The 24,312-nt window shown below is 41.3% G+C and overlaps 2 protein-coding genes across 11 annotated transcripts in view; both read right to left on the bottom strand.

Moving 5' to 3' along the window:
- Window positions 1-11,838, bottom strand: part of LOC147321479 (band 4.1-like protein 3) — a 32,591-nt gene extending 20,753 nt beyond the window's left edge. For 2 of the 8 annotated variants that reach the window (XM_086305412.1, XM_086305413.1), the window contains exons 1-9: window positions 6,412-6,575; window positions 2,668-2,758; window positions 2,416-2,589; window positions 2,148-2,252; window positions 2,034-2,076; window positions 1,884-1,959; window positions 1,671-1,792; window positions 1,483-1,579; window positions 1,312-1,399 (exon numbers count right to left, since the gene is read on the bottom strand). In XM_086305412.1, coding sequence (XP_086161538.1) covers window positions 1,312-1,399; window positions 1,483-1,579; window positions 1,671-1,792; window positions 1,884-1,959; window positions 2,034-2,076; window positions 2,148-2,252; window positions 2,416-2,589; window positions 2,668-2,748 — 786 coding nt within the window. In that variant the 5' untranslated portion in view covers window positions 2,749-2,758; window positions 6,412-6,575. Of the gene's footprint in view, window positions 1-1,311; window positions 1,400-1,482; window positions 1,580-1,670; window positions 1,793-1,883; window positions 1,960-2,033; window positions 2,077-2,147; window positions 2,253-2,415; window positions 2,590-2,667; window positions 2,759-6,411; window positions 6,582-8,211; window positions 10,705-11,717 lie in introns of those variants that run through there. The other 6 variants (XM_086305408.1, XM_086305414.1, XM_086305409.1 and 3 more) reach the window with 6 other exon arrangements.
- A 5,599-nt stretch (window positions 11,839-17,437) lies between these two features.
- Window positions 17,438-23,008, bottom strand: LOC147321478 (uncharacterized). 3 transcript variants are annotated; one of them, XM_086305404.1, is made up of 4 exons: window positions 22,889-23,008; window positions 21,758-21,939; window positions 21,119-21,628; window positions 17,438-19,806 (listed from the first exon to the last, which is right to left on the bottom strand). In XM_086305404.1, the coding sequence occupies exons 2-4, from the start codon at window positions 21,856-21,858 to the stop codon at window positions 18,645-18,647; spliced, it is 1,773 nt and encodes a 590-aa protein (XP_086161530.1). In that variant the 5' UTR covers window positions 21,859-21,939; window positions 22,889-23,008; the 3' UTR covers window positions 17,438-18,644. The 3 variants fall into 3 exon arrangements, with proteins under 3 accessions (XP_086161530.1, XP_086161531.1, XP_086161533.1); XM_086305405.1 differs by having other exon boundaries at window positions 21,119-21,258; window positions 21,385-21,628; window positions 21,758-22,984; XM_086305407.1 differs by having other exon boundaries at window positions 21,119-21,258; window positions 21,409-21,628; window positions 21,758-22,983.
- Window positions 23,009-24,312: the final 1,304 nt, after the last annotated feature.

Below are 24,312 nucleotides of genomic sequence, written 5' to 3'. Positions count from 1 at the left end.
TCCTGTCATTGCTCTGGCTGTTTGAATTCAGTTTGAATCAATATACTGGTTAGATTCCTCCATCAACTGGACATAGAGGTCATCTCCAAAATCCTCCAAAACTGTAGCTGCACTAAATGGTAACACACACGCACACACACGGCAAAATGACACAAAATGCAGAGAATGACATCCATTCTTCAAAAATGTCATTCTGTGATGTGTGTTTCATACACAGTGAATCAGTGGAAAACAGCCTTGATGGAAAAACCATTACTGTCAACAAATATGCACACACATGCATACAAACACACTCACATGTAATTGACTCTTGACAGGAACTGGGCCATCCATATTGATCAGATTGTTGGGTCCAGAAACCAAAACACACTGTGTGCTTTCATATGTTCATTCAAGGACGAACACAGTCTGAGCACATTTAATAATCGTGGGGTCAGGATAAAGAAGACGAACAGCGCTTTAATCTAGTCGAGTCTGACAACTGACATCAGTTAAAATTAACGGTCGAAGCCTCTGGATCCTAGCTTGGCTACCAGTAGTTAAATCTGTCATTTTCTTTCACATATACATGTTTTGTTCAGTGAAATCAATAAGTGCTTTGCACCTGACCTGGGAATCAGCTGATTCTACACTGCTTAAAACATTAAATAACCACTTTGAAAACATATCAAATCTCAATATAAAAAATAAAGCATGCTGGTTGTCAGTTACTGATAAGGCCTGGGTAATGTGTTGGGAATGAAAGGATCAGCCTGCAGAGGCCTGAATTCAAAGACACCAGGAAAATCAAATTCTGTCACATAAGCTCAGGATGAACCAGCTCTCATCTGTGAAAAGCTAATACCAGCGGTGGCCCTGCCAGTTCTGGTATTCTGTGGGAAATGCCAGTCTCCATGGTACCGGGCAGTGAGGACTAGAGGACGTCGGGCCGCCCTCGTGACAGCCTCACCCTTTAAGAAAATGCTTTCTAAAGACCTGAACGAATCATGAATTGCTGTATCACTACAACATCTATTAAGAATATAATGTTGACACCTGTGTATTTATGAACTGCTGGAGTCGTTCCATTTCATTTGTAAATGCTTCATAATGCATAGCTAGTCCTTGTCACACTAAATAACTGGTAGCTGCCTGAATTATCTATGACTTGCAATATTGCTAAGTATTTAAAATGCCTCAATTTTATCTGTGTGCAGGTGGAAACATGCAGGTTTGGTATAGATAACCGATCACTATTGTGATGATTTAGGGTAGAAACTAAGTTGTTGCTATTTTTTAAATAACAGGGCTTACTGTCAACAGTGTCTTTACCTTTGCATGATGGAGGTCGACTCCATACATGGAAAGTTTCTTTACATTTTCCAGGAAATGCATCTCTGCTTCAGCTGGAGTCATTCCTCTAAAAACACAGTCATACACTTAAAAAATTTTGCTGCTCTGAATATTGACACCGTTTAGAAAAAAATATGTGCGGTGAACAACCTGTAGGTTTTGTGCAGCTCTGTGATCTTCTCTTCCATTTCTTTAGTTTGATTCGGAGCAAAGCACAATTCACTGATGTAGTCTGCACCACAGTCATCTGAAATATGTAAACAGACGCACGAGCGGTCAGAGTGAGAGAGAAATGTGGACAGAGAGGTCACAGTAGTATAATAGGGCAGAGTGAGTACCGGGATCATAGTCTCCAAGCTCTGATTGGACTGTGTAGGAGCCGAGGATGGTGTGAGTTGCAAACGAACAAGGAAGACGACCAGAAACTATATCCTGTCTGAGCTGGAGACACAGGAAGTACCTGAAGGCAGAAAAAATTATCAGCGTCATCATACATGGAAACAAGTGAGACATGCACTATAAAGCTTTGATTGACAGGTGTGTGAGCCTACCTGGTGATGTCCTCAGACAGCTGTGCAGGATCAGGAGGGTAAAACTTCACATTAAAAGAGAAGTTCCAGGGAACACCTGTGAGACACACAGCGATGAGTTGTATAACACACAGGGTTAACCTGCCCAACTTGCTGTGGGACCATACTGACCTCTGACCTGCTTCTTCATCTCCTTTCCTGGATCCAACCAGTTCTGCAATGAAAAGGTCAGAGGTTAGAAAGACAGGTGGAAGACAGTAAACAGATGGACGGGTGGACAGGTACCTTGTTATTGTCAGCATCTCTGAAGGACAAAGCGAAGTAGTCTCTCTCTAGCAGGTTTATGTGTTCACAAACCTTCTCAAACAGCTGCAGACCTCGAGCTCGTTTCTAAGCACAGACAGAAATAGGTCAGTGATTTTACTGTTTGTCATTTTGGGCTCTCTCCCTCCTGATTGTTATTTCTGTTGTGATTTATATCTTTTATCGGTACTCCATCTGTCTTCACTCTTTCCTCATCTCCATGCCCCTTTACACGAACAAGCCATCTCACCTCCACGGTGCAGGTGAACATGGAGCCATCTAGCAGGGTCACTCTGGCCTGCATTGTTCTAAAGCTCAGTGGGTTTCTAGCAGGAGAGCGAGCAATCCAGCTGCTTGACGACAGGTTACTGGATGAGTCCTCTGCCAAGGAGCCCTGAGCTTGGGACACCCCACCCTTCTCACCCTAAGGAAGCAGGAAGTGATGTCACAGCAGTATTGATCTCATGATGTTTACTGATCCTTCTATCCTTTGTGTTTTTACCTGTTTCGGTGTGGAGTGGTTGGCAGCTTCAGGGAAAGACTCCGCCTCTGTGGGCTGGGCTTCACCTAGCTCTGTCGTCATGGTGAGTCACCTGCCATATATTAATAACATGGTTACCATAGAGTTTTGTGGTGTTAAAGCACGAGAAAACACTGTCTGAATGTCACATAAACGCTGGGTTCAGATATAGTAGTAATAAACATTATAATGTGGTTGAAAGGAGTAGAAAAGGACCAAATAACTGCTGGCTCAATTTTTTTTTAAAAAAGGTAAATGATAAGCTGTGTATGTGACACACTGCATTTAGCAGTATTTTCACACTTTAACAATAAAGCATCGGTCACTGCCGGTCAAAACGTCACAAGTTCAAATATTGGTGATGTAGGATAACCAGTCAGTGTTTTCACCAAAGATATTTTATTTACAGTCACAAGAGAAACAAGTAAACCTGATTCAAACACAAAGTTTGAATTTGATTGAATAATACCCGATTATTCTGTCTCATCAAACTGAACAGCCTGACCCCCATCCAGCTGTCAGGTGATGGTTTGCCATGGCAACATGAGGGAGCGGAGGGAGGGATTAAGGCTAAAATACAAGCTGATGTAATGTGGTTTGGAGTCTGACAGACAATGGCGATGATGTTGTTGTTTTTTTTTATTCATTGCTTTTATCAAATCCATAGAGTCCATAAAATTACTGTGTTAACTGGCTTGCACAGAGTGCATGAAACTGTGTCCTAAATCAATATTCAAACTTAATAATAACTTGAACCAAACTAAACCAGAATTAGTTCAGACTGGATTGAGGTTATTACTGAACTGTTCAGGGTCAAGTTGTTCTTCAGTACGATAACAGAAATTACACACATCATGTTTCCTGTAGGTACTCTGTATTCTGCACTGGGAGCAGGCACCGCTCAAGCTCCTGCCCTTTTGGCCTCTTATTTCATAAGCGCCTTTTTTGTGACACAGATTTTTTTTAGTTTCTATTTCAATGTTTTGATATTAAATTTGGCTCATGGAATCAGTTTCTAAACAAAATGTCTGTTTTTGCATCTTCTGAAGTCCTTGTGGATCCTCTTCACTATATCACACAAATGTAGAAAATAATATTTGAATGTAATTACATGAAAAACTAACTTTGTTCCATGGTCAAAACATTTGGCCCCCGATGATGTGCAAATACTTGGACGTTAGAAATGTTGTGATCAGTGGCAGGTGCAAGAATACATCAAAGTCCATCAGAAATGAACGGCAGCATGTATTAAAACGTGAGTATTAATTAAATACAATGATAAACATTTCTGAAGCTAGACAGAAATGCATCAGTTTGTGCAATGATGCACCAACTACTTTGGATCATTTGTGAATATTACCACACATGCATAAGGACAGTCTGAACATTGAGTGAGTATATAAAGCTAGCTCCAAGTACTCGTCATTTAATATGTTCACATATTCGCTTTCTGCTGTTTATCTGGGAAGCAGCTCCCAAATGACCAAGCTCCTCACGTTACCTCTAATCCTGAGCCCAGGCACTCTTTCAGCCCTTCTCATTATTTCGATTACTACACAGAGCTTGTTGAGAGTAAGAATGTAAATCAACGGGTAAATTGACAGTCTCACTTTTGTACCTAGCTTGCTCTTCACCACAACAAACAGATACAGAGTCTGCACCACTGCGCGTTAGTCTTCTGTCATCTGCCACTCAAATCTCCCCACACTTGTAGCCAAACTTCTCTACCCTTTTCCAACTGAGAAACCTTGCCAAAGACTTCTCCCTAATAATCACCCAAGTCACTTCTAATTTAGATGCAAATGACCCAAGTGCAAGCTGGAGGTTATTGCTTGATGAAGCCAACAAAACCACATCATTGGCAAAAAACAGAGATGAGATCCTGAGGCCACCTTTGAAAAACTCAGGACGAAATCTCATCCAACCACAGGCACTGCCACTAAGGAGTTGTTTAACTACCTCAGGGATCTTTGGGAGGCTGTGGATTAGATGATAGTGAGTCATCTACTATTTGGAAGGTCAGTAAATTGATTTGAGTTGACTCAATTCGAGTTGTGCTAAATGACAAAGACTCATTCGGTCTAATGAAAACATGTTGGAAATCTGTCTGCATTTACAAATTACATAGCAGTTGTTTCCAAACCTTCAACAGTCTCTCTGAGAGTGAGTGCAGTCTGTCAGTCAGGCTGCAGCTGAGAGGTTGCCTCCTATCGCCTTACAATCAGAGGTGCTTGTTAGTTTTGCATTAGTTATGCAAAACATTGCCCACAACAATGACATAAGCCCAAACATGTCTGAGACCAAGAGCAGCAGGTCTCAAGGTAAAAAGGTCATGTTAGTAATGTTTTTCATACAAAGCTTTTCTGCACTTTTCTCTATACTTCGTCTACATAAGAGAGCACCTTAAGGTTCAGTATTGTGCCCAAGGGTACTTTGGCATGGAGACTGAAGCAACCAGCGATCAGGGTCAGTACATGACAGCCACCCACCAAAAAAAAGGGGTTGGTCTAAAAATACTATGCAAGAACAAGGTAACATGGTGGGAAAGGTGGTTTTAAAGTAACCGTTTAAAAAGAAAATAAACCTAGATGCAACATCTCAGGTAGAAAATATTCTTCAGTTTCTGAAGAGTTAAGTTACTTTATGTATTGTTAATGTGTTAAAATAGTTATGGTACATTTTTACTTAAATTTTCCAGCACCTGGGATATTTTAGTGCTTACATTTGACCTGCGCTTTATTGCACCTGCATCCTGACAAATTTACTCATCGAGTTAGGTAGTCTGTCATCAGTGAACTTATTGGAAAAGACAGAAAATGCCCTTCTTTTTGTTTGCACTGATCCTGCTGCCTGCACTCACTGATAAGACATGTTTCAGTTTTTCTTTTTCTATATTATCAAAAATATCATTACATCAAATTTACCTGAATATCATGATAAAACTTTACAGCCATAACTAAGTAACATTAGTTAATAAATAAAATAGTTTCTGAAGCTAATGAGCAAGGCTCATTCCCCATGACACATTAGAAAAACTAAACAGTCTCGAGTATAATGATTTACTTTATAATGCATACCTGCACACCTTATCTAAATTGCAGAGTTGGGGGTGTAGCAGCTATTGTATGGTGACAGCTGTCTTTAATATTGACGTTGGTCCCTGACACAAAGAGAAGAGAATTTTTTTTTTTAAAGCACTTCAGTCCAACACAGTCATTAACCATGACCTCGCAAATAAATACATCATTTAGTTTACTGGGTTCATTAGAGGTCACCTTTATAGCAGAGCTGTTGCACTAAATTCGAATAGTTTACACAGACCGGTGTACCTAATAAAGTGACAGATTTTCACAATATCAGCTGATTCATCGAATCTGCTGCCAGCATCCACAGACCCACAGACACAGAGCCTAAACCGGGTTTGTTTAATATATCACATTCATTCTGGATCAATTACTGGTGTAATTTCATATAAAAAGATTTTTTATATCCTACGGCGGTTTTTCCGGTGGACGAGACTGTCCCGGCGTGTTTGAGTCTTTGTGGTCCTGCAGCAGGAAACAAACACACACCCTGAGCTGCAGTGTGATGAAGTACTAATGATGCTCCTTCGCGCCGTCTCTCTTATCATCGATAACAAACTGCTCATGGCTTCAGTCACTGATCACTGAACAGTAATCGCTATTCTTTCTCCCGCTCTTAAGTAAATCATCCCGTCATCTTTACCTGTCCTGAGCAGGACGCTTGCCCTCTTCCTCCCGGTAACGGACAGCTTTTTTTCCTGATCACGTCATCTCTCACTACGACACACCGTGTCGCCGTGGCGAACCGCTGACGTCAGGACGCAAGGTGCTTTCAGATGTAATTTGTTTTTTAAATAAAGATGAAAACAGTGTTACGCTGAAGAGTACGGACCCCCAAGAGTGCCAAAATAAAATAACTAAATACACCATTAGCCCTTTATTTTCCAAGATTCATACAATCCTAATATCATCCATTTTAACCATTTTAATTTTCTATATAACCCGAAATGGTAAATAAAAGGTTAAGAAATTGGTTAAACGTGTTGTTAATTAATTAAAATTGAAAATGAATAACTAATTGATTAAAAGCATCATTTTTATTTTAAAAAGATGTAAAATTATTTCGCCTTTTAATTCTTATATATGGTCCCCGTGCTGCAGCGCTTCTTGGATTTATTTTTATCTGACAACCTCACCCATCGCTCTGCAGTTGCTCTTCCTTGGGTGTTTCTCAATACCAGCTACAAAGAGTTTGTACTCGCTACTTCCTGCTTGGAAAGTGCACTCAGGAGTGCAGACATCTGATTATAGGGGGACTGTGAGACAGTAGTATACTAGAGGACATCAGCTCAGCTTTACTATGTGCTTTACTAGTTATTTAAAGTTTTCCAAAGCCCCACAAAGCCAAGCTGGCAGCACCCACCAGCCCCCAGTCATTCCCCGGTTGCACCGCTGCCAACACCCAGCACCACATCCGCCCCACCTAGAACCAAGAGACGACACAACAGATGCAAATATGGAGCCACAGCACCTACCCAACCACAGCAAGCTAACCCTCATGGAGACACCAGGAGGCACACCAGGCCAGCCCCCACCCCCAACACCCACAGAGGTCCAACCCCCAGAAGGACTGGGAAGCGAACAGCAAGAGTAAAAGAGTTAGAGACGCAGGGGGCCGACGGCACAGTTCCACCTGATTGTGTGGAGGGATTGGTGAGTTGCATTATCATGGCAGTTGGGGTAGAGGAGAGCAGGCAGTCAATACACATTATTGCCAGTCAGACAGTCAGATGGTAGGGTCTGTGCTGCAGTGACAGTTCAAATAATTTCATGATGGACTGAAGCACAGGAAGCATGAAACAATTCAAATAGCGTAACAATCAAATATGCCTTAAAATAAGTTGATCGTTGAATAAGTTAATGCTAAACTTAAAAATTGTGTTTTTAATAAAATGTTATTTATTTATTTCTACTGTAATTGCAATTAACACAACAACACATTTAATTAACTATTTGATTATGCTTTTGTATGTTGCATTTAAACAGGAGGAGTTATATAAAATGTATAATTAATAACCTATGTGATGAATGATTTAACAACGCCATGTGTTCTGTGCATAGACTGTAAATAAAAGACTCTGTAAAATTCAGTCCCTGAAACCTGCATTCTTTCCCGTCTCATCGCAAAATGTATGGTTGTATAGAACTTGATGAGAAAACAATGCAAATGCTGGTCTATTTATTACTATTGATTTTTAAAATAAACATTTTATTTATACAAAGCTTGGCTCTGCAAGATGTTTGCATGAATTCAAATGTGCATGTACTACTCTATATCTGTCCAAATCTTAATTCAATAAAATCTGAATATGTAAAATAATCTATAAATTAAAACGAGATAATAGGTTAGAATAGTTTTTAAAAAATAAATAATACTCATGCGTGTAACAGCCAGGTCTGTCTGCACAGCTGCTATGGTGTGTGTGTGTGTGTGTTTACTTACCAATACAGTTGAAACAGGAGGTGATCCATCCAGAAAAAAGAAAAGGAAAAAAAAATTATATTATTGAGTATTGATCAGTGAAACATCATATCATAGTTACGTGCAAACTTTAAAGTAAATTCAGAAAAAAACAAATGTAATGTGTCGCAAAACCATTCCTCTGAAACCACACTGCTGAATTCCAAGACAGAATAAAAACGCATAAATAATACGCTGCTTCAGTTCAGCACCATCCTGAAATGTGTTCCCATAACAATATGTAAATGAGACAATTTGATATATGGTAAAAGAAAAAATCACTAGTTACTCAGTTATGCATCAAAGAGGTGTGTAAAAACCTTGTCATGACACGATTTAACATAATTGTCCAAAACACAGTGAGAAAGTTATGAATATAATCAACTAGGGTAGACTAATATATTCATGTATTTACATAGTCACCTACCCATTATAATGGCAATCAGTCATTCGTCCCACCAGAACACACAAATCTCATTTCATATTATGAGTACAGCTACAAAGATGAACTGTACAGATCTAAATGTCATGAACGTCTGTTGAGTCAATGCACTGATTCAACAGCAGAATGTTTCCTGGTTGAGCTGCTGTTGGGGACAGGAGAATTACTATCAATATGAAATTCTCCTACATATGTCAATGCAAACATTTTTCAGTCTCATTACATTTTTCATTCTTCGTACAAGAGAATGGTTTACTCAACCTTCCCTCGTACTGCTCTATCTTACCTGTGCTTACAGTCTCTCTTCTGAATCATGCTCAACTCTTGCTGAACATTTCAATGTTTCTGTCATTCCTTGAAAGTCTCCTAAACGATTCTGCTCATACTAATCCAGTTTGTTTAGCTCCTCAATGACACTGGATACTTCGTTTAGCCAAACTGGATTCCGTCTTCCTAGGTGACCATCTGCTTTTTGGTTTGATTCCTGGCTGCTCTAGTCTACATGGCAAATATCCTTGGGCAAGATACTAACCCCAAGTTGCTCACTGACACATCCATCAGAGTGTGAATGTTAGATAGAGAGCACTTAAGCATGAAAAAAGGTGCTGGTGTGAACGTGTGAATGGGGCATGTTGCATAAAGCACTTTGAGTGCTCAGGAAGAGTAGAAAAGCACTATATAAGAGCCAATCCGTTTACACCTTGGACTAACACAGCAGATGGTTAGAAAGAACATAAGTGGTGCCTTTCAACAACCACTGTCTGCCATCTACAATGCAGTCTTGAGATCTCTTACCAGACACCTCAACTCCCCTTTGGACTTTGTCAGGTGAAATTCAGTAGGTGACAGGTGACGGGTTGGGTAAGGTCTCATAGCAGTTTCACCCAAAACCTCAGGTTGTAATGGCCCACAACCTTTTTTAAATACCTGGAACTTTCTGCCTTTTGGATGAGAGAAACAAGTTATAAAAACCTTAAAGAAGTCCAGCTGTCTTTGTCCAGCTCTTAAGACTATCACCCTCCCTTAGTTATGCTGCAATAGGTGTGGGTTCCTGGGGGATTCCCATGATGCATTGAGTGTTTCTTCTTCAATCACCTGTCTCACTCACTATGTGTTAATAGACCTCTCTGCATTGAATCATGCTTGTTATGATTGTGATTTGGCCCTGTATAAATAAAATTGAATTGAACTGAATTGAATCATGATCTGGATGACTGAGAACTTCAACAGAAATATGTGAATTCATAAACTGTTTTGGAAAAAAGATTGGAAGTAAAGCAGGTGAAAATTTCAAATAGGAGAGTCTGTAATTGACATATTCATTTACTCCTAGCAAATTTTTGTCCTAGAAACACCAAACAGGATTTTTATTATCAGAAGTTTTGAGGGTTCTGCTCATTGTGTTAGCTGTTCCTAGACAGAGACCATGGATGTTGAGCCACTCTCCTAGTTTTGTATCAACGAGGAGATTTCCATGGAGTTACTAACCCAAAACCTGGCATATCTCTGCATGGTGTGTCCTTAAAGCTTTGAGGAAACTAAAAATGGAAAATGATTCCCTTGGGAAAAGGCTGAAGTTTGCCAAATTTCACTAGAACTGGATTGAAAATCATAACTGTGCTCATTGCTGTTGTAAGAGTATGTGACCTGTTGAAATTGTGTCTACTGTAACCCAAAGTTGAGGCTCTGTCATGGTTTGAAGATGCACTTAACTCTCTGAGGTCTAAGCCATCGTTGGTAGTAACCGTTACGCTACAGAACCCCCTCCTACCAGCACATCACCCCTGTTCTTCAGGAACTTCACTGGCTCCCTGTGAAATTCCGGATAATTTTCAAACTTCTTCTGCTCACCTTCAAGGCCATTCATAACCTCGCTCCTTCTTACCTTTCTGACCTGTTAACCACCACTTGTTCTGCCCGTTCACTTCGTTCTTCTTCTTCTGTCCAACTTACTGTACCTTCCTTCCGCCTCACCACCATGGGAAGCAGAGCTTTCAGCTGCTCTGCTCCCAGGTTGTGGAATTCTCTGCCCCCTGAAATAAGAAATATTGGTTCTCTCCCCCAGTTTAAATCCCAACTCAAAACTCATCTGTTCAAATCTGCATATTCACTGTGAATCCACTGTTTGTTCATTTTATCTTGTGCTTTATTTTATTGTTCTTATTCTGCCATTGTTTTACTAAGTGTTTTATCCTATTGTAAAGTGTCCTTGGGTGACTTGAAAGGCGCTCATAAATAAAATTTATTATTATTATTATTATTACACTAACCCTGTATCTTGGAGAAAAGCACCTGCTCACCTGACTACCACAGGACTCAGAGCCTCTAGTTGTTCTGCCCTGAGACTTTGGAAAGCACTTCCACCACATCTCCGAACTACAAACTCTCTCTACCTTTAATTCATGTCTTAAAACCCATCTATTCAGAATTGCCTTCCCTTCATCATGACTTTGGTCTATTTTTTACCATGATTAGCTTTTGTAGTTGGTTTTTATTTTGTTGTACTAATGTGAGGTGACCTTGAGCCTCTTTAAAAGTGCCTATGAATAAAATTTATTATTATTATTATTATTAATAATAATAATAATAAAAGCAAAACAGACATTTTTTTCTGTGATTGTCAAGACTTAGGAGAACAATGAAAAAAACATCTACAATTCTGACTGTCTGTGGTTAACGTAAGGTAAGTAAGTCAGTGCTTAAAGAAATAAATATGGCTAAACATTATCACCAAAATGTCAGCTTAAGGCTGACACACACACACACACACACACACACACACACACACACACACACACACACACACACACACACACCTTTAAAATGTCCTATTTTTGTCTTTTTTGTTACACTGCATTTAAAAAACAGGAGGCATTATAGAGCAAATTATAGAGCAAGCTGTGGAATATTTAATCATTTTGCTGAACGCATACTCTTGATATCACAGATGATAGTGACAAAGAAAAACAGATCACTCATGAAACAGATGACTTCTATGCTTTTGTGGGTTGTATCATACAGTAAATAAGAACAACATGTGTTTTACCTGTGCAGGTAAGTCCTGTTAATGAAGCTGGTGAAGATAAAATTCCTTTAAATGGTTTTTGTAGATTGTTTTCTTCTTTCTCTTGCTCTTTAGAACTGTCTGTTGTTTGGATGGATTATTGGTTTTTACTCTGATACATCAGGCCACGCCCACACAGATTAACCCCCCCTCCCCCTCCTTACAGCTGTCAACCTCAGAATGGGGGGAAAGGCTTACAGCTGTTTTGGATTTACCCATGGTGATGGGCTCCTGTGAGATTGGGGATTTGTTGTGTGTGTGGAATGCATCCTGGGAATAGTAGTTTCCCAGGATAACTGACTTTTTAAAATCACAGAAAAGGTTATTTTCGAACACTGCACAAGAGCTTTTGTCTGTCAAGGGTTATGAAAAGTGTAACAGCATGTACTGTGCAAGCAAACAGAAAGCAAACCAAAGCCAGCAGAAATGCCCCTCAGAGTAGTTTCTTTTATTATGAAGGTGTACTACAAAGCAGGATATTCAGGTAACTTCAGGTTAACTCTGGGTTTTCTGTACTACAAATGTTGATTCATTTCTTGCCTTATCACCATGGTAACTTGTACTACAAACCTAACCTGCTCTGGGTCAGGTAAAAGCACACTTATACAGTACTTTTAAATTAATGCTTATCTTCAGACACACACACACACACACACGGTTCACTGTTTTTTCTGGAGGTAACTACTAATGGCTACCTAGAACTCAGTCTGTATGGTACACTTTTAACTTCCTTTCTAAAATAAGCCTTTATGCTGACAGTACAGTTACCAATCAGGTGCTGCCGATACCAGCCTTTTCCTTGCCTGGCAGGAGGAAAACAGGAAGACCACGGTTAAACTTTACGGATGTAGTGAAGCAGCACATGCAGAAGGTTAATGTGATGGAAGAAGGTGCAAGTGATAAGGTGAAATAGAGGCAGTTAGACAGAGGCAACTGAAAGTGAACATTTCAAAGCTCTTTTCTGCACTTATTAACAACAGAGGGCAGAAGCGAGGGGGGAGACAGGACAAAAGACCTCCTGTTGAAGAGAGCCAGAGATTAATAACTGGTAATGATTTAATGCAGACAGTAGATTATTAGTAGTAAATTCATACATATTCATAAATTCAGCTGAAGTATATTATTAAAGCTGCAAGCAGCAGTGACAGTGAGAGTCCTTGCACACTCAGCACATGTTCAAGCAAGCTGTGGCATGCTGTAAGTGAGGAATGCCATGTGCTCAAGCGGATGTTTTCAGCCCAGGATGCTAATTGGGTGTTCTGTAAATCAGCTGCATAACAACTCCTATCCCCATTAGGTGGCAATGAAGAATACTGGGTACCTATATGTCACGGTGTTAAATATTATTAATGGGCCCACCAAGGAAAATATGATTTTCATAGAATAATAATTGTCACCTGAATATGAATATGAATATGAATATTCTTTATTGTCATTGTCACAGGTACAATGAAATTGAAAGATGTCTCTGGTCAGTGCAACATCACAAAAGATAAATACTTAAAAACTATAATTAAATACTTAAAAACTATAATGATAGGATATAAAAGATAGAAATACATATAAAATACAGTATTCTCATACCGTAGATACACCCAAGCAATCCAGGCCTAAGGCCCCATACAGACACTCAACATACGACCTAGTTGATATATCACTCAAACAATCAATCACTCAATCAATTTGTTAGCGCATCCAACAAAACATGTCTGAAAGCATTCCAACATCAAGGGCACAAATGACAACAGGGGCAATGAAAGTCATCTACTTTTAGTAGCATTGAGACATGATATTGCAATTGGGTAGAAACTGTGTTTGAGTCTGTTAGTCCTTGTGTATGTTGTTCTATACCGTTTACCTGAAGGCAGCAGTTCGAACATGGAGTGTCCAGGGTGTGAGGTGTCCTTTATGATGTTATGGGCTCTTTTGAGGCAGCGGGAACTGTGTAGGTCTTTCAGTTTGAGGAGAGGGCAGCCGATTGTCCTTTGGGCAGCGTTGATTACTCCCTGGAGTGCTTTCCTCTGAGCCACTGTGCAGCTAGCGTACCATATGCCTATGCAGTATGTTAGTATGCTTTCGATGGAGGCTCTGTAGAAAGACACCAGCAGTCTCTGTGTGATGTTGTTCTTCCTAAGCACTCTCAGAAAGTACAGTCTCTGTTGTGTCTTTTTCAGTAGCTCAGAGGTATTCACACTCCAGGATAGGTTTCCCTCTATGCTGACTCCCAAGAAGCGGAAGTCTGCCACCCTCTCCACATAGTCGCCGCTGATGATTAGTGGTTGGATTTCTGTCTTGTGTCTTCTGTAGTCAATTATGAGTTCTTTGGTCTTTTTCGTGTTTAGGAGAAGGTTGTTATCCTTGCACCATGAAGACAGCCGCTCCACCTCATCTCTGTAGGCAGACTCATCTCCCCCAGATATGAGCCCCACCACAGTAGTGTCATCTGCGAACTTTACAATGGCGTTGCTCTGGTGGGCGGGGGTGCAGTCGTGTGTATAAAGCGAGTAGAGCAGTGGACTAAGCACGCAGCCCTGTGGCGACCCAGTGCTTAGATTTAGGGCTGGAGATGTGTAACATCCCACTCTCACTCTCTGTCTGCGGTCGGTGAGGAAGCTATTGATCCACTTACAGGTGCTGTGAGGAAGCCCTAGGTCTTTTAGCTTGGCGTCCAGTTTGTATGGAAGAATGGTATTAAATGCCGAGCTATAATCCACAAAGAGCATACGCACATAGCTTCCTTGCCTCTCCAGATGTGTTAATGCTACATTGAGTGCTGTTGCTATGGCGTCCTCTGTCGATCGGTTTGCTCTGTAGGCAAACTGGTGTGGGTCAAGGCTGCTGGGTAGGGCTGCTGTAATGTGGTAACGCACAAGTTTCTCAAAGCACTTCATCACCACCGGGGTTAGTGCCACTGGTCTATAGTCATTTAGGCTAGAGATATGAGATTTCTTGGGCAAGGGTATTATGGTGGAGGTCTTGAGGCAGGGTGGGACGTTTGACTGTTCAAGGGATTGGTTACTGCATATTCCCTGTTACCACTAGGTGGCGCCGTAAGTGTTGGGTTTATATGGCTCCAAGAGACTTGTTTGCATGTCTCATAACATTACATGACACCGCACAATATGAGACACGCAGATGAAGCATAGTGTCAGAGCTGCTTCTGTAGAACATTTATAGATGGTGCTACAGAGCCAGTTTGCAACACTAATAAATAAGTCCCGTAAAAATTTAAAGCCTATTCACCTTGAAGGTGTGTGCCAAGTCTCATGGTTTTTAAAGCTTTCCAAGCCCCTGAAAAGTACGTTTCTGTTTCACAGTGTGCTGTTGGGTGAAAACTCATAATTTTCACAGCATCAGCAAGGTCTGAGGTGTATTCAGACTGCTTTTGAGGTGGATGCAGTTAACATGGGTGAAGAACTCTAAAACATTTTGGAAAACATAATTTAATCGTACAAACTGTTTCCCAAATTGTCTTTTCCATTGCTGCTGTTCAGCAATCCAGTCGTCCAACTTCAAGGACAAACCTGTTTGACGCGTAGGGGTGGCTGTAGCGCTGGAGGTAGAGCAGGTCACCTACTGATCAGAAGGTTGGTGGTTTGATCCCTGGTTTCTCCAGTCTGCATATCAAGTATCTTTGACATGCAGACATCCAAGTTGGTCTCCAATGCATCCATTGGAGCGTGAATGTAGTTAACGAAAGCTCTAAGTATAGAGCAAGTGCTTGTCAGAATGAGTGTGTTTGGGTGAATGTGGCATGTTGTATAGAGTGCTTTGAGTACTCTGGGAGAGTAGATCAGTCCATTTACACTTGAAATGTTAATTTGGACCCAGATTTTAAATCAGATCAACTGTGTAATCTTGTTGTTTTTCATCTGTTTATCAGAGTCTGAGTTGTTGCTGTTGTCAGTTTGAATATTGAAATCACCTGAAATAATACCATCAAATTTTAGTGCAATTTTGGAAAGAAATTCAACCATTTCCTCCAGGGAAGAAATGTCTCAGCTCCTGGGAATGATATATACAGCAGGAGAATTCATTGCCAACCTTGGTGATGAATTGTTGTTTTTTTTTAAGGCTTAAGACATAAGGGCCTGAATGACGTTGAATTTTAAATCCTTCTTCTCACATACAAAGGTCTCAGTGATTATTCCAATGAAGATATAATAGAAGCATTTTATCCCAATAGAGCATTCTCAAAATGCAGTAATTGTGATACCTAGAGTTTCTAAAAGTAGACTGGAGGAAGATCTTCACTTATCTTGTGATAACCATTTGGGCGCTCGTGGCTCAAGAGTTGGGAGTTCGTCTTGTAATCAGAAGGTTGCCGGTTCGAGCCCTGGCTTGGACAGTCTCGGTCGTTGTGTCCTTAGGCAAGACACTTCACCCGTTGCCTACTGGTGGTGGTCAGAGGGCCCGGTGGCGCCAGTGTCCGGCAGCCTCCTGTCTGTCAGTGCGCCCCACTGTGGCTACAATGTAGCTGCCATCACCAGTGTGTGAATGTGTGCGTGGATGACTGGATATGTAAAGCGCTTTGGGGTCCTTAGGGACTAGTAAAGCGCTATATAAATACAGGCCATTTATCAGGCCCCTCTCTTGTGGAACCAGTTCCCAGTTCTAGGCTGGGAGACTGACACTCTTGATTTTCATGCTTAAGTTTCCTTGTGATAAAGCTTATTGTTAGGGCTGATCCGTGAATGATCCATTTTTTAAGCTTGTTAAGCTATTATATGCTCAGGTTTCTCAGCCTTATTTCATGCAATGAGCAAACATTTTAACTTCACTTCTTTTTTTTCTCTACATTTGAATTTGCGTACCATTCATTTTCTTCATCAGTGTTCCATAGTTTGCATTTTGTCCTTGTTTTCTCTTTGCTCTTCTTTTTTTCACTCCTGTGTATGCCCAGGACAGAAAAAATATTCAGCTTATTTTACATTATTTTACCCAGTATCATGGCAAAACATTGACATGCCGCTCCATTGGGTCCGTTTATATACATGCAGAAGTTGCAGTAAATTGCATTACCAGCAGAGGGGGATATTTTATTTCATGAACATGAAAATAATCAGGAAAGTGTTTAAACAGACATTATTAGCAGATTTACATGTAAATACATATTAGCCACTTAGCTTAACTGTTTCTGGCGATTAAGGACACTTTCTTGCTCACTAGCAACTTCTCGCTTTTAAATATATTATCTCCCCTTGCTGGTACTACAACTTCTACATGCATATCCATTTCACACTTTGCCTCTCCAAACCATGAAAGGAACAAGTTGGACTGACGTGTGTAATCTATGCTTTGCTGTGATATTGGGTTTTGTAGCCAGGGTGTACCTCAAACATACGTTACGTACATCCAACATTGAGCTATACATGTTAGCTCAATGTTAGCCTTAAGCATTGAGGCTTATCTTCTGCCAGATAGATGTTTATCTATTGCTCACCATCTATTCCACTTCACATTGGCTGCAGTTGAGGTGGATGTGCAGAAGGGAGACCTTGCATCTAGTCCTCTGTAAATAGAAATTAACTATACTAGAGCTAAATGGCTAAAAAATATGCTTCATATCCAGAACAATATCTTAGTTTTTACAGTTATTTGTCCTTAACAACAAAAATATCCAAACAGAGAAATGAAACAACTTTAGTTGTTTTATTTTGAACTGGCAAACACCAACATGTTGACAGACCAGAGCTGGAAAATCTGGGGCTCGTTGTCTTTGGTTCTACCTGCTGAACAACACGTGACTGGTAATCCCAAGTTTAAAAGAATTAGCAATAAATACATTTAGAATAAGACAAAGATGAAAAAAGGTTTAACATAATGTGCTTTATTTTCAGTGATATTGTGCTTAGATTAAACTTAGGTTAAGCAGGTTAGATTTTCAGTGGAAGACTCCATGAAGCTACAACTTTGTAGTTTAGGATCAGTCAAATCTAAGAAGTCATGCTTCGTCTCGGCAAGTCAACAACAACTGGGAAAAGTGAGTACATTTCTTTTTAGGTTAACATGTACACTTGATAGAAAGTAATGAACCCAGCTTACAGGTATTCCAGGGTACAAATGATAAACTAATAGAAATAATTAAAGACATTGGGCATCCTCCCAACAATTTAAATTAAGGTTTTGTAGTGAGATTGCTTAATGCTGACTTATCCTGATTCATTTTGATATGCAGTCAAAACTAACTCACAGCAAAGGTCGTAGAAACAAAATGGGAAATCCTCACTACAGTGAGTAACTTATATGAACAACAGGTATGTGTTACCTGTACATTTAATTTTTTACTTCAAGCAATTTTCCATAATACTGACAAAAACTGAAGCTATTTTACAGAAGTGCACTGCATTCACAAAAATAAAAATAATACAGGTCTTCTGGAAATAACATCGAACCTCATACACAAAACACTTACATTCAGCTTGACTTCAGATTCCTCAGGATATCATTACCTGGGCATCCATAATAATAACCAGCATGAAAAGGCTGAGGCACAAAACACTTTGGTGGATACAGTGCTCTTCTGCAGTTATGTGGTCATGTAGTAATGCAGAAGACTAAAGTGATGGATGAGTCTGCACTTTTTCATTTGGAACCCAGAATACCGTACATTGAAAGTCATTCCACACATTTTCCAGATGATGGCTAATATCCCCTTATTTGAGAGCTACCACATTAACACAGAAACATTTTGTTGCACATTCTCTGCCGGCAAAAGGTTCCATACAAACTTTTCCAGTGAGAGTTTAGAGAGCTGATCAACACAGCTAAACAGCAGGTTCTTGAATATTGTGCTGTTGCTTCTCTGGAAGACTCCTTATTGCTAATTCAGAAACCAACAGAGCCACATTCGCACACCATTTCGACGTCTTCACACAGTCAGTGTTTACACAGTCTTTGAATGTGGCCCTAATGTTTCTCGGTCATATACTGAGTTGTGCTGTCAGTCTCTGAGTCAAGTCCTGATTGGTCTTTCTTCTGCGTCAGACCAGAATATTTCTGTGAGATCATCCTCAACTTCTCCTTGTTAGAGTACTTTCTTTGTGATTTCACTTCCTCTGACATTTGATGCCTACCCTGTGATATCACTTTGTGTGATGATGGGGAACATGAATCGTTGTCTCTGTGTTTTAATTTGCTATAACCTGTGATGTTGATGCTGGTCGACAGGCTGTGCCTCCTGCAGGGCGGCAGTGGTGTGGATGAAAATGAGGAGAGGGACAGGTGGGAGGGGGTGAGGGAGGAAGAGGAGAGGAGGAGCAGGGCCTGGGAGCCTCCCGGTGCTTCCTTGTAGAGGCCGGAGGAGCTGCAAGAAGCTGTTAATGAATCCTGAAGGGGTCTATTTAGGGGGGGACTAGAGTAGCGCTGAGGAGGTGGGGGGCATCCATAACCCTCCTCCCCTGGTTTGTCGTCTCCTATGTCCCTCCTCTGCTGTTCCTCTTCTCCTTTGTCCCCTCTCCAGCCCTGGTTGGTCCTGGCTCGAGCCGAGTGCCTTCTCTGCAGCGCAGGGGGTTTTGGGCGGCGCAGAGGTAAGGTGAAAGAGCTTAGCATATTCTTTGTGGTCCAGCAGGTGGAGGGGTGGGTGGGGCTAAAACTTTGGGGGAGGGAAAGTCTCTGCGAGGTAGAGGGAGGAGGAGCATCTGTTTGTTCCTGGTATATACTGAAGACTGCGTGTCCTCCTCCATCATTGCCCCAACCTTCCCCTGCTCCTTTACTGCTGCCAGGTTGCATGGTTAACAGCCCACCTCCCACCCCACTGTCTCCCACACCTTCTCCTCCCCCCTTTCTGTTTATCAGGGAGTCAGGGTATGCCCTGGGTTTGGCTTCCAGGCTCTTTGATTGGATATAGTTAACAATGCTGTTGGGGGGATTGGCTGAGCAGCAGGAGGAAGTGTTGGGTTTCCGGAGGCTGTGGAGGTCAATAACAGTGGAATAAATGTCCCTCAGGTTTATGACTTTTGTCTTCTTGTCACGGTTTTCATGCAGAACAGCATTGGCACAGATGAAGAGGAAAATGCCAATCCCCATGATGAGTGGGCCAAAGACCTTCAGTCTATCAGAGTACAAATACCTGAAGAGACAATCAGAAAACAGACCAATCCTTAGGAGAGCTACTTAAAAACACCCTGAAGTACTTTTAGGACCATGCTGAGTTTTAGAAATTCCAAATAGACTGCCAAAGCTCACTAGTATCAACTTTAATCTCCACCAGCACAGTCAAGAAGCATTCATACAAGAAGAAATTAGCTATTGATCTAACAAAATGAAATGTTTATGATGAATGAAATAGCCATTGGTGGCATGTGTGCAGTACTGATTACAGTATTGAGCAGGGATGAAAAACCTATCGAGGATGTTAAAGAAATGCATGAACGTAACAGCAGACTATACACTATGTGGACATCTGCAGAAAACCCATTCCTTGAAGCTTATAGCACAGTTTTTGTGCTGAGGCAACCTTTATATTGGGGTATATTGGGGCGATCGTGGCTCAAGAGTTGGGAGTTCGCCTTGTAATCGGAAGGTTGCTGGTTCAAGCCCCGGCTTGGACAGTCTCGGTCGTTGTGTCCTTGGGCAAGACACTTCACCCGTTGCCTACTGGTGGTGGTCAGAGGGCCCGGTGGCGCCAGTGTCCGGCAGCCTCGCCTCTGTCAGTGCGCCCCAGGGTGGCTGTGGCTACAGTGTAGCTGCCATCACCTGTGTGTGAATGGGTGGATGACTGGATGTGTAAAGTGCTTTGGGGTCCTTAGGGACTAGTAAAGCGCTATGCAAATACAGGCCATTTACCATTTATGAACTATGCCCCACAGCACTTGGCACTTGCATTACGTAACTTCATGTGGACTGCCGCTGGGTGCTTGTGGTTCCTGAGCACTTCCACTTTGCAATAATGCCATTGATTGTGGAATATGTTGGAGGAAGGTATTGAAGGAATTTCCCCAACTGGCCTGTTGGAAATGTTTCATCTTCTTACAATACTATGCTTGAATCCAGTGAATTTCAGAAACAATGTCCCCTTTTTTCACAAAGAAGATTGCTGGGTGCTTGATTTTCAATACTTGTGGCATTGGGACTGACAACACCTGAATTTAAAGGTTTGGGGCCACATCTTCTCCATATGCAACCACAATCTGCAAAGCAGTCGTGAGGCAGTGAATTGTTCCATATTTACACAGAGCTTTAGAGTAGGAACTAAACTTCTTTCAAAGCAATTTCAATTTCCTACTAATTTCTAACTGATTGCAGTGACATGGTATGAATGTTACCCTGCTATCTCATCCACAATATGAAGAGATATTTCCCCTGCAAGTCCAGAACTTCCCAAAGGGCCTTTACAGCTGTTCTGGCAGCCTCGGCTAAAGCAGACAGGCTAGTTTGTTTACCTGTCCAGAAAGTCCTGTAGAAAACCTTGTGAAAGATGTCTGGTCGTCCCATTTATGGTTTCTGTCTGGTTAAAACCATCATCGCTTCCTCCATTATCCTGCACGTCATCTGATTGCAGTACACCTTCTCTCATTTCTCGCTGGAAACAGTCAGACAGATGTTCAACTTGACTTAAGATAAGAAACACTTCATGACAAAATGTGAAAAATGACTGCATTACAACAGTCAAAATATGAAAACCACCTTTGCCCAGTAAAATACACACAGTGTCAGTGGTGTAGTGTCTCACTTGGGCATCAGCAGGTGCAGTTGTTGGGGTGTCTGAGGAGACAGAAGCCATGGCGGTGCCCTCCTGTGGCTGAGAGCTGAAGAACAATCCATCACGAGGCCAATAGCCCAGAGCTGCCATGACCACACCCACAACCAGAACCAGAATGCCAAGTGCAGCCACGAGACCCGAGACTGAACACAACTTCAGCTTCCCCTTTACCACCACTACCTCACTCCTCCTAGGGTTTGGGAGGCGGGGACATTGGTTAATTGCGTCATCGTATCACTAACCCCCAGGTGTGTCGAAAAACACACGCAGCCAGGTTACATCACCTCTGAATGCGTGTCTGTTTGTGAGTGTGCATTACCTCTTCTTCTTCTTCTTCTTCTGTGCGTGTGGTTTATGTGGTCTGGATAGCGAGTCCTGTCGGCGTGCGTTGATTCTCAGCAATCCACCTGTTGCGATCATCACCACCCACCAATCAGATGGTGGCCCAGCAGGTTAAGCCCCGCTGACCTCTATCTCAGCTGGACTGTGTCACACCAAGTTCTTGTCAGAGAGACACAGAGTGTCAGATAAAGAGATGTGTTATGATATCACACGCTGCCTGTGTTGTTTGGAGGGACAGACATAAACTAGTTTGATATCAGTTCTGTTCATCTGTGCACAATCGATACTGAAACTCAGCAAACAGTACAAAGTTTGGTATTCTTAAGTGAGTTTTCACCACTAATATTCTCATAGTGACAGACACGTGATGGATATTAAACCCATTTGCCTGTTCAATTTTTTATTTAAGAGTGCAGGAACTACACCTCCCAGCATGCACTACTGCTCCATAGCAGAACCTTTACACCGTGTGATTGACTCTCCTAATTCTGACTCCTACACCCAGCCATACTAATACTGAAGGCAAATACTGGCTGGTACATGTTACTGTCTAATAATGACTGATACAGATCAGTATGAATGATACCTACTGATGAGTGCTATCAAATCAGTACTGTTCAACACCAATCAGTAACAAATCAAAACAATTTGTTCTTAATAAATGAATCTATTGTTGAAGGTAAAAATCATGAACACTGTTCTTTGTAATCACTACTACTGTGACATATGATCACTACTGCAGCAAATCAGTCACCACTTCAAAAATACAAATCAATAATCAATCAGCAAATATAACACTGATACATATGATTTAATATTCTGACTGATCTGATCACACTGCTCAAGCCTTAATGAATCACTGCTTGTTACTAATCAATAACAAAACACACATATACACAAAAGGAGAACTCACACACAGCATAGCCCTACAGTATTGATCACTGGTGTTGAATATCAATTGAGCACTACCTGTCAGTACTGATCAGGGTTGGTTAGTTCACATAAATCAGTCATGAGAGCAAAACCGACACAGATAAGTACTGATCAGAAACACTGTGCAAACACTTAGATACACGTAAAATAAAGCGTAAGGTGTGTTTGTTCTCACAGACACCGCTGCTGTCGGTTCTGTTCTCCTGCGCTTCGTGCTGCTGCAGTCTCTAAATCTCTCCTTGTCTCATCGCCTCCTGCTATCGTCTCTCCGGCTCTTTTCTCTCTCTCCCTCTGCTCCGCCCTCTCTCTGTTTCTGCAGTGATGCTAAGAGTCGTTGAATCTCCTCCCCCAAAGAACGAAAGGCACAGTGAGAGTGAGCGATAGAGCACCAGAGGAACGAGTGTCTCTCGCTCACTCTCTCTCCTGCTGCTGTAATTCAGTCCATAAGTCTTTCATGGCATGAAACCTGATTAAATATCATTACAGCCAATTATAATTGTATAATTTTATACAGTTATTACAATAACAACATATGTTGCTGTGTCTGGATGAATGCATGTGTTTATGTACTTTAAACAAAGATTTTAGCAAATTCTATCAAATCAGTACTTAAATTATTTGTTACAATAAATGATCCTTATGTGCTGATAATATTACACTACTAGAGTCTCATTGCTTCAGCACAAACCATGGTTTGTTTTCTGTTGGGTATTTTTTCAGTTTATGGTCATTGGTTCTTGATTAGAATCTGTCTCTGCTTCAGATGTTCTCTGTCAAGAGGAAATAACTTTCTTAAATTATACTACTTTTTAAAAAAGTAAAGGAACACTTTTTTCATCAGTTTTAGCACCTTTGGTGTTTGGCATCAACAGGTGCACTAGAGGGGCAACAAGTTTTCACTAGTTTTGCATTTGGCTAAGGCCAGTGTCACTACTGGTAACATGAGGCGATATGTGGACCCTACAAAGAACAACGAGGTGGAAGTTCATCCAACTCCTCCAGGGTGGCACATCAATACGTGCCATTGCCAGAAGACTTGCTGTGTCTCCTAGCACGCCTGACGCCTTAACGCCCACTCACATCCTGGGCCATTTGACCTCAGTAAATCACATGATAGGGTGGGGCTAGGTTTCACCCGAAGCCTTGGCTGATTGTGACCTACACCCGTTTTCACACTCTCTCTCGTGTGATTAGGTAGAGGATCACTAAGGGGTCCATGACCCTCTTGGGGACACTACCATATTGCTCTTAAAACTGAAGAAGCTTCTCGGATTAGAGGTGAAACGTCTTCAAGGAAACTCAAAGAAGTCCAGATGCTTTTCTTTTCCAGATCCTTAGACTATGATGACCTGGATGACTGAGAACCTCCACAGACGCTTGTATGAGTATTTACTGATCTACTGAGAGTTTCCTAAACAACCATCTACAAGGTTGGCAGAGAATGGTCCAAAAAATAGAAAATTTCGATGTAGCATGCTTTGATGGGACTGTCGATGTGATTTGGCACTATGTAAATAAAATGGGTTATAATGCCCGTGAGATTTGCCACACTGCTTTTCCCCACTTTTGATGAGAAGGTCAGAAATTGGTTAAAAGTAA

Source organism: Aulonocara sp. 'chitande type north' Nkhata Bay, linkage group LG9 (genome assembly GCF_057382095.1).
Source record: "Aulonocara sp. 'chitande type north' Nkhata Bay isolate Kocher_YH1m ecotype deep benthic linkage group LG9, A_spYH_male_GT1.1, whole genome shotgun sequence".
Lineage (NCBI taxonomy): Eukaryota > Metazoa > Chordata > Actinopteri > Cichliformes > Cichlidae > Aulonocara > Aulonocara sp. 'chitande type north' Nkhata Bay.
This window is presented reverse-complemented; position numbering and strand designations above follow the sequence as displayed.